Source organism: Mastacembelus armatus, chromosome 12, assembly GCF_900324485.2.
Source record: "Mastacembelus armatus chromosome 12, fMasArm1.2, whole genome shotgun sequence".
Taxonomy (NCBI): Eukaryota; Metazoa; Chordata; class Actinopteri; order Synbranchiformes; family Mastacembelidae; genus Mastacembelus; species Mastacembelus armatus.
Window position 1 is genome coordinate 12,640,697 of NC_046644.1, and position 9,380 is coordinate 12,650,076.

Genomic DNA, 9,380 nt, shown 5'->3' on the forward strand with positions numbered 1-9,380 from the left:
TCTGTGAGGGAACATGAATGGCATTAGCTCCAGGCAGTTGCCATGGTGTTGACTTATTTACTGTACATCAGCCTCTGACTTCAAACAGTGCTGTACACATTTTGGCTGCCATATTAGTGTCAGTGTTATCATCCAAAGGACACATTTTCACTGGGTGATTTAAAAAATTTAACTGTGGCTACTTATATACAAGTGAAACTGCACAAAGTTCTGTAAGCTAAAGACGTAGTGAAAACTTAAAATTGTGGCTTAACATCACCTTTTTTCAACCACAGATCACCACTTGTATATATTGATTTTTATTAATAATATACCAAATAATCTACATACATTCCTATGAGCTCAAACTAGATAGATAGAAATAGAAAGAAAAACATAATAATAATACTGGCTCCTGATGAATAACATGCTCAGATTGCAGTTGTAGGGGTGGGGTCTTTGATGACTTGAGTAGCAGTTTTGTTGGGCAGCAGCTGCCCTCAAATTTCAGTGACATTTGCCCAGCAATCAATACGAGCTTGACTTAGTGGAGACTTTCAGATGTGTTGAAGAAACTTATCCTAAAGATTACAAGAAAACTCTGATCTCATTGTGATCCCATTACTGATGCAACTGGTTGTGTAACATTAATTTTAATTCAAGGCTGTCAAGTGAGGCTATTGCTTATAAACTTTGGCAAAGCAAGATTTTATAAATGGAGAAAAAGCTCTGTTTTATGTCACCAGCAGTAGCACAATACTACAGGCCCAAGAATGAACAAAAAAACTTTGTGTAAAATAATAACAGCATTTTAAAAAAATAAATATTTGGACCTAAATACTCTGTGATACATAGAACATTTAAGGACAGATTCCTAAAATTAGCACACTACATAATGTATGCTGACACTTACAGCTTCTGTCACTAAGCTTATGTTTGTGCAGTGGACTAAAATTTGTTTTTTGGGGGGAGAAAGCTCGTACCATATTTCAGGATTCCTGGAGAATAAGTGTGACAGTTGTTGCATGGATGGGTAAGCTTTGGCTGCAAAGATGTCCTGTGCAGTTACGCAATGGAAAGAAATACACTGATTGTCTTACTTGGCCCCATGAGTTTTGAGTTATATAAATATATAGTCATCACAACAAATGCACATTAAGGGAATACTCTTCCTTTTTCTCATTTGTATGCACCTAAAGAATATTTTTCACTACTTCTCAGGTTTCCAGAAGCTACGTTTGAGAGTGTTTATTTTGATATCTGGTTCAGTGGAAATAAAAAAAACAGATTTATTGCTATTTACAGAAATTTGTTGGTTTTAAAAAAACAACATTAAAGTTAAGTGCAGATTTTTAAAGAACCAAATAAATCCACAAATCTAAACCCTGGTGGAAAAGCTAGAGTGGAAAATTATTGTACATGATGAGATTTTACTGTTGCAGGTCTATTATTGGCTTTGAAGTACAGTTCATCAAATGTGCAGCCTGTGTCACTAATTGAGATGATTGTTACATCAGAAAAAAAGCTTTAAGTCCAGGTGGGACTAAGTATTAACGTGGCTGACAGTCCGTAGCTGTAGGTGGCGCTATTAAGCTTTAAATGACAAAACGGGTAGTCTCGCAAATCGATAGAAGAAGAAGCAGACTCCGAAGCCGAAGAAGAACAAGAAGAAGAAGAAGCTACTTCTCACACGTGGTTCCAATATGTCTGCCCGCCGTGCTGTTGCTTCTTAGAATAACATGAAGTGTTTTAGTTCGTAATCTCTACAGTAGAGTTGTCAATTTAGGCTGAAAGAGCGTTAAAGTCACAGGATGGCCCAGAGGAAGAAGAAACTGAAGAAGAAGAGGCACACAGCCAACAGAGAGCCTGAGTTTGACTCTGACGGCGGAGAGTTTGAACTGGCTGCTGAAATTAAGGACGATGATTCTGTAAGGGACAATTTTAAACATTTTACATAGACACCTGCTGCTGGTGCTTCTGAGTGTTACAGCTGACAGTCCGCCGTGTTCATTAGTCCGGGATAATGGAGTTGTCTAATACGATTAGCCTTTAATGTGTGATAGCATCAGCCGGGGGTATAGCTCAGTGGTAGAGCATTTGACTGCAGATCAAGAGGTCTCCGGTTCAAATCCGGATGCCCCCTGAATTATTTTTAACAAGGTGTTCTAATGACAAACAAATTGTTATGGATGATCAGTATCTGATCTGTTATGTCATACAATATATACAGTGGTTCTGAAGATTTATTTCACTATCCAGCTGTTTTTCTAATCCAGTAGTGGTTTTGCCCATGAAGTGACTGCTTCAGCGCTTCAATTCCTTTCTCTGGTGAAATATAAGCTATCTTCCCATGTTAGTTAAGGATATAGTACTTATCCTTTTCCACACGTTTTTGTACCAAAGTATTATATTGTCATTGGACAGTCATCTTACCATGAAAGGAACATTTGGCATACCCTTAACAAGCTATTATTGTGTTGCAGCCAGGAAGAAAACTGCCCTGCTTCCCAGCCTCCTCAGACTGTCTGTCGGATGTGGAGCCTGACACCCGGGAGCTGGTCAGAGCTCAAAACAAGAAGAAAAAGAAGTCTGGAGGCTTTCAGTCCATGGGTAAGACCTAGTGTACGCAGATAGAACTGAATGTCCACTGTTTACCTATATTCACTGATTTAAGTAAAAAAAAAACAAAGCATGATCCACTATTTCTCCACCCAGAGGTAACATTGTTTGACCACACTGTGTATGATTTCAGGTCTCAGTTATCCTGTATACAAAGGGGTCATGAAGAAGGGTTACAAAGTCCCTACTCCCATCCAAAGAAAGGTAGGTCATTGCTGCTTCAGGATGATATAATGAAATGTTTTATTTCTGTATGTGCAATATTTCATGTATTCTCTTCCCTATTTCAGACCATCCCAGTGATTTTGGATGGTAAGGATATGGTAGCCATGGCTAGGACTGGCAGTGGTAAGACAGCTGCCTTCCTGGTGCCCATGTTTGAGAAGCTAAAGGCCCCTCACGCCCAAACAGGAGCCAGGGCCCTCATCCTGACCCCCACCAGAGAGTTGGCCCTTCAAACCATGAAGTTCACAAAAGAGGTCAGACAAGTGGACTGATGAGTCTCATTCTGCTTGTTCATTTAGGTGGCTCCGCTGTATTTTTGGGTTGAATCATTCTAGTACTGTTATGCTTTGTCTTTGGAGAAAAGCTCCTCTCTGTGACTGCAGTTCAGTGTTTTTCTGTTGTGGTGTTACAGTTGGGCAAATTCACTGGTCTCAAGACTGCCTTGATCCTTGGTGGAGACAGGTGCAGTACCTTAGTGCTGGTATTGATTTTTTTGTGCTTTGAAATTTATACTTGTCCTTTACCTGTAATGACTGTCAATGTCTCTGCTGCTTTCCAGAATGGATGACCAGTTTGCTGCTCTCCATGAAAACCCTGACATGTGAGTATTTTTGCTCCATTGCTGACTGATGAATTTTGTTTCTCTCTAATCATTGTACTTTCTCTCGAAATCCTGATCTGTCTTCTCCCCCCAGAATCATCGGTACCCCTGGCCGTCTCATGCATGTTGTGATGGAGATGAACCTGAAGCTGCAGAGTGTGGAATATGTGGTGTTTGATGAGGCTGACAGGTGAGAAACGGAACAATGTTTATCATGATAGCCAAAGCATAGTTCAGATTTGCTTGTGTATTTGTTAATGTGTGTGTGTTTTTTTTTTTTTTTTTTTTTTCTCCACTCAGGCTGTTTGAAATGGGTTTTGCTGAACAGCTTCAGGAAATCATCCAGAGGCTTCCAGACACCAGACAGACTCTCCTGTTCTCTGCAACGCTGCCCAAGTTGCTGGTGGAGTTCGCCAGAGCTGGTAATTTTAATTGTCCTGTTTTTTCATCAACATGTGGTTCATCTTCATATTGACAACGCCCAGGATAACTAAATAAAAATTTTTTTATCTAAAGGGCTGACAGAGCCGGTGCTTATTCGTTTGGATGTGGATTCTAAACTCAGTGACCAGATCAAGGTAAAGAGAGGACATTGCTTATTAAACATGAAGATGTTGTAAAGAAATTGCTTATAGTTCTGGGTTGTTGAGGAAAGCATGCTCATTTTTTTTAAATAAAAAAATCTTACATTACAAGATGATGTGCTTCATACAATTTTAAATAACACCTGACTAGAAAATTCTCTTTTTACATTGAGCTGTTTTCAGGTGCAGCCTGCTATTTATACATGAGCCATTTGTAAACAAAACCTTTTCTTTATATTTAAGCTATAAATAAATGTGCATCAAAAGATTAGAGCTAAATGGAATCCTATCGGAGCCATCCATAATGTTTAAATGTTCCTGTCGTCCATCAGCTGTCATTTTTTCATCTGCGTGTGGACGACAAGCCGGCGATGTTGCTTCATCTCTTGAGGCATGTAGTGAAGCCTCAGGAGCAGACAGTGGTTTTTGCAGCCACCAAACATCATGTAGAATACCTCAAGGAGGTGAGATATAAACAGGAATAACTCAAATATCCCTCTCATTATGTGTATTTGTCCTCAGTAAATCCAGCTGTGAAAGTGCTTACAGTTATTATAAAACATCAACTTTTGTTAAAAGGAGAAATGTTTAACTTTTTTCAAAATATTTTGATGGATCCAGCTGCTTTCTTCAGAAGGCCTGGAGTGTGCCTACATCTACAGCGCCCTCGACCAGACCGCCAGAAAAATCAACATTGGGAAATTTGTGCATCGAAAAGCCATGGTGCTAATTGTGACAGATGTTGCTGCTCGTGGTATAGACATCCCCCTGCTGGATAATGTCATCAACTATAACTTCCCCTCAAAGGCCAAACTCTTTTTGCACAGAGTTGGTGAGTGGCTTATACACAGAATATATACACAGATTTTAAAAAGGGAACACAGTGATTATGTTGTTATGATAAATGAGGATTGTTTTGCTGTTGGTTGTCACGTGTCTTTTCCCTTCAGGCCGTGTGGGACGTGCGGGTCGCAGTGGCACAACCTATAGTTTGGTGTGTCCAGACGAGATGCCTTTTGTATATGACCTTCACCTCTTCCTAGGAAGGCCTGTTCAGCTCGCCACACCTGAACACACACCAGGTAGTATTGCAGATTTGCTGCCATGTCTTGAATTGAAATAATCTTGGATTGATGTACTGCACATCTGAGGCTGAGTGGACTTGTAATCTGTGCTTTGTTGTCACTATCTTACCTACCTGCAGATTCAGATGGTGTTTTTGGTCGGGTCCCTCAGAGTATCCTGGATGATGAAGGATCTCATCTGATCACGGCTCATGAAAATTCTCTGGACCTGCAAAACCTGCACCGTGTCTCAGAGAATGCTTACAAGCAATACCTTAAGTCTCGACCCAACCCCTCACCAGAGTCCATCAGACGGGTCAAAAGCACAGATTTGTCCAGCATGGCTGTCCATCCACTACTAGGTTAGTTTGGAGTATGATGTAGAGAACAGTGGTGAGGCTCAGACAATACCTGTAACAGGATTTAATTCATCTTGTTTCAGGATCAGGTTTGGAGAAAATGGAACTGGAGCGCCTTCAAATAGTTGACGCTATAAAGGGTTACAAATCCAAATCGGTGAGTTAGATGCAGGTATCGCATATTGCTGTGAATTCCTGCTAACCTCTGTTAAAACATAAAAACCTTCTCTTTTGTCTCCTTGTAGACTATTTTTGAAATCAACTCCAACAGTAAGTCTCAGGCGAGCGAGGTGATGAGAACCAAACGCTCAAAGGACACACGGCTGGTGGAGAAATTTAGTAAACGGAGAGAGGACCTGGCAGCTGAGAGCCGCCTGCAGCAACCCATCAACACGACCACTGCCAGCAATGACTCCACACTCTTCACAGGAAAGGAGGATGATGATCTACACGTAAGAAGCTCTCATGTCTTAGGGACGGTCTTTTTTTTTTTTTTTTTTTTTCTTTTGGACCCATTTTTGAGAGATCTGCAGGTGGAGTACTGACAATATAGCCCATATGTCAGAACGCCATGTGTGTTTTACAAATGTCACTTAATTATTTGTGTTGTTTTTTTATAGAGACAAAAATCACAAATTTTCATAAACACAATTTTGTAAATTCAAAGGGGATGTTTTCAGAAGTCTTTTGTTTGGTTACGACTCAAAAACCCAGACATATTTTCTGCCAGATTAAAAATACGATGTCAATTGAGCTCTAAATTATATTTTTTATAGAAATTTGGACACTCTTGGTATTGTGTATAAGCACACAGGCTTTAATTTTATACACAGCACTTTAAATGCCAATATGGATAACAGGCTCTAGAGATGCAATTCTCTATGTTTCCACCAGGGGGTGTTCTCTGCAGTGGTAGGTGGAAAAAGGAGAGGCCCACAGGAAAATGTGGAAGAACGGCCAAAGAACAAGAAAAGCAGACAGACTGGGAAAGATGAGCATTATTACATCCCATACAGACCCAAAGATTTCGACTCTGAGAGAGGGTGAGAAAGACCGAAAAAAACAAACAAACAAAAAAAAAACAATCAGTCATGATTAAAATATTATCTGTGTTCTAACCTTGATTTCCTGTGTGGTGCTCAGGTTAAGTCTCAGTGGAGAGGGCACTGCGTTTGAACAGCAGGCCTCCTCAGCTGTCCTGGACCTCATGGGAGATGCAGGGGACGAGTTCAACCAGCACAAAAAAATAATGAAATGGTAAAAATTTTAATGTGGTCACCCACTCTAAACACTTCTCGCTCTACCCTTTTCCTTAAAACTGGTTCTACTGAGTTTGCCATTTATAGCATTTTCCAGACGTTTGTGTGCCTCTGTCATCTGTAGGGACCGTAAGAGGAAGCGCTTTGTGAGAGAAACAGGAAAAGAAGAGCAGCAGAAGAAGAAGATCAGAATAGATGGCGGCCAGGTCATCAGCAACAAGAAGAAGAAGAAGAAGAACTTGTATCCATCCAGCAACATATCTCTTTGTGTGGTTTATTATCTCACTTTGGCAATATTTAGCTGCATTGTGGAGATACTGTCTGACCTTAACAACATGTCAGCTATGAGGAGTGGAAGAAAAAATACAGGATTGATGAAGGAGCATCAGGTTCAGATGGAGAAACAGGAGGAGGAGGAGGAAGGAAACCAGCAGGAGGTAGAGCAGCTTTAGTCATGGCTGGAACACATCAGAATCTAATGGGCTGTTGGTTAAAAAAAGCTACAAGCTCGCTAACAAACACTTTACATTTCATTTTGGGTCATTTACTCATTCTATAAAGGTGAACTCTGCTTTCTTTGTCATCTGCGCTCTCAGGTCGCAGCCGTGGTCGGCGAGGTCCTAACTTCCCGAGCCCCGCGGGACCGCAGCAGACGCCCAGCGGCCGCAGGGTGCGCTCAGAGCTGAAGACGAATGCACAGATCCTGAAACAACGCAAGAAAAAGCAGAAGCACCAGTTCCTGCAGAGCGGGGGGCTGAAGAAACTCCATGTCAAGAACAAGCAGTGGCTCGGAGAAGTTAAGAAGTCAGGGTTTGGCCGGGGAGGCCAAAAGAAGGGCAAGATGAGAAAGAGACTGTGAGGAGGACACAGAGGGAGAACAATCCCAGAGAGATGAGTTGTGTGGAGCAGGATGAATGCAAGATCTGTCCCAATCCACATCGATAGATTGATGGTGCCTTGTATGATTGTGGATTGAGGGAAAAGAAGAATTGAGATGCACTTAATCTTCTTTCCTCATCCCCTGCTGAACTCCGTATTCGTCACTGTATGTAAAACAATTATCCAACAAACTGGATTTTCTCTTTTTAGTGTTTTTGGCAGTGTAACCTCCGTGATTGATTTTGAATGCTGAAATCTATCTGTAAGAAATTATTAACTGATGGCACAATACATAATGCCAATAAGGAAATATTCTCTGTCATGTCTTCATTTGCAGTCAAATTAGAGACAGTACACGTACATGCGTTTATAATGTGATATCTAGATTTGTACAGTTACTTGGCAGTGTTTCTTTCATGCACAATTCTTCTATAGCTGATTTTTTTTTTTTTTTTTTTTTCCCCCTAAATTCATGATTTACTATTGCACTTCCACAAAGAAGAAGAGCAAGAAAAAGAATGATAAATGCTACAGAGGTAGAGAGAGCCTGTCTTTAGGCCCCTAATGCATGAAACTACCAAAACACTGGAGCCTATTCTTCCTATAATGTGGTGAGCTGCTAAGTCTTGGTAATATTGGGGCTACACTTGATTACAGGTACGAAGAGGGACTGTTAGTTACTGATGTACAGACCCACTGCATTAGACAGTATTGGTTCTCGGCCATGGTGTGTTTAAATGCAGATTCTGTGTGACCATTTTTAAAAAGCAGAATCCTGTCCGAAAGGAAATTCTTTAAAACATCTAATCAGTTTCTGGTTCCATATGAGATGACTGCACAGCTCCATTAAACAGTCATGTCATTATGGGAACTGCGGTCTGACTTGTCTATCTGCTGTTCTTTTGTAGGTTTTGATGCTATTTTAATGAAAGCCCAGTCGGGGTAACCACAGTTTTTGGCAGCCTGTTTGATGTGACTCTGTACGCCATCTTTGGCTTTCATGTTTGTCTATGTCATTTCTTCCTAATGGTGTAAAATCTGGATTGTTCCCAGTTTGTGCTTCAGTGGATGTTTTAAATGAAATATTAGGTACTGGTTTGTGTGAGTGGGTTTTCTGTGACCCTCAAAACTGAGTTCAATAACTACTTTGTAGAGGTCAGCATCTCATTTTTCATCTCCTCTTGTTAAAAGTATGTCATTATCCCTTCAGTTAATGTGTTTGGTACAATATAGATATGCTTTATTACTGTCCATTTTTCATAATTACAGTTCTGAAACTGTCATTTTACTACAAACTTAAGGTACAGTGCTGCAGTGTTTGGAAAACTAGCACTTCATGTTTATCACAGAGTGCCCGGAAGCCTTCAGGACTGCCACCCTCCTCCTTTTTTTTTATGGACAACCACTAATGGTAGGTCACTTACATAATGTGGAAGAAAACTGAGTTTTTATATAAGATGCACTGTGATTGGGTCATTAAATGTGTGAATATTAGTGTACAGATTGTAAACAAACAAACATGACTGAGGGATTGTCTATCATAAGGAGTGAATAATTGTGAATTACTTAAGACTATATTCTCATTTGTCTTTATTGGAATTTGTACTAGATAGAATAATGATTATCGTTTATGTGTTGTATTAGATTTATGTGTAAAGTTGCTGTAAATCAACATTTTTAGTTTTTGACATATTGTTCTAATTAGACAGCTTTTTAAAAAAAATAATATTCCATTCTTTTGTTCATAGGAAGGCCTGAACTGAATTTGATCCAAACAGTGGGTGGACTGATGTTAATGAATATGCATTGAG

At 40.1% G+C, this 9,380-nt stretch overlaps 1 protein-coding gene and 1 non-coding gene across 2 annotated transcripts; both read left to right on the top strand.

The window, feature by feature from the left end:
• Window positions 1-1,636: 1,636 nt before the first annotated feature.
• On the top strand, window positions 1,637-7,881 carry ddx54 (DEAD (Asp-Glu-Ala-Asp) box polypeptide 54). Its single transcript, XM_026298230.1, has 20 exons — window positions 1,637-1,907; window positions 2,463-2,589; window positions 2,732-2,802; window positions 2,889-3,077; window positions 3,236-3,285; window positions 3,383-3,424; window positions 3,519-3,614; window positions 3,725-3,846; window positions 3,941-4,002; window positions 4,341-4,472; window positions 4,630-4,840; window positions 4,959-5,090; window positions 5,213-5,434; window positions 5,515-5,588; window positions 5,677-5,883; window positions 6,326-6,474; window positions 6,575-6,688; window positions 6,815-6,931; window positions 7,033-7,127; window positions 7,287-7,881. The coding sequence occupies exons 1-20, from the start codon at window positions 1,791-1,793 to the stop codon at window positions 7,547-7,549; spliced, it is 2,592 nt and encodes an 863-aa protein (XP_026154015.1). The 5' UTR covers window positions 1,637-1,790; the 3' UTR covers window positions 7,550-7,881.
• On the top strand, window positions 2,051-2,122 carry trnac-gca (transfer RNA cysteine (anticodon GCA)). The gene has a single exon. It is a non-coding gene; the product is annotated as a tRNA-Cys (tRNA).
• Window positions 7,882-9,380: the final 1,499 nt, after the last annotated feature.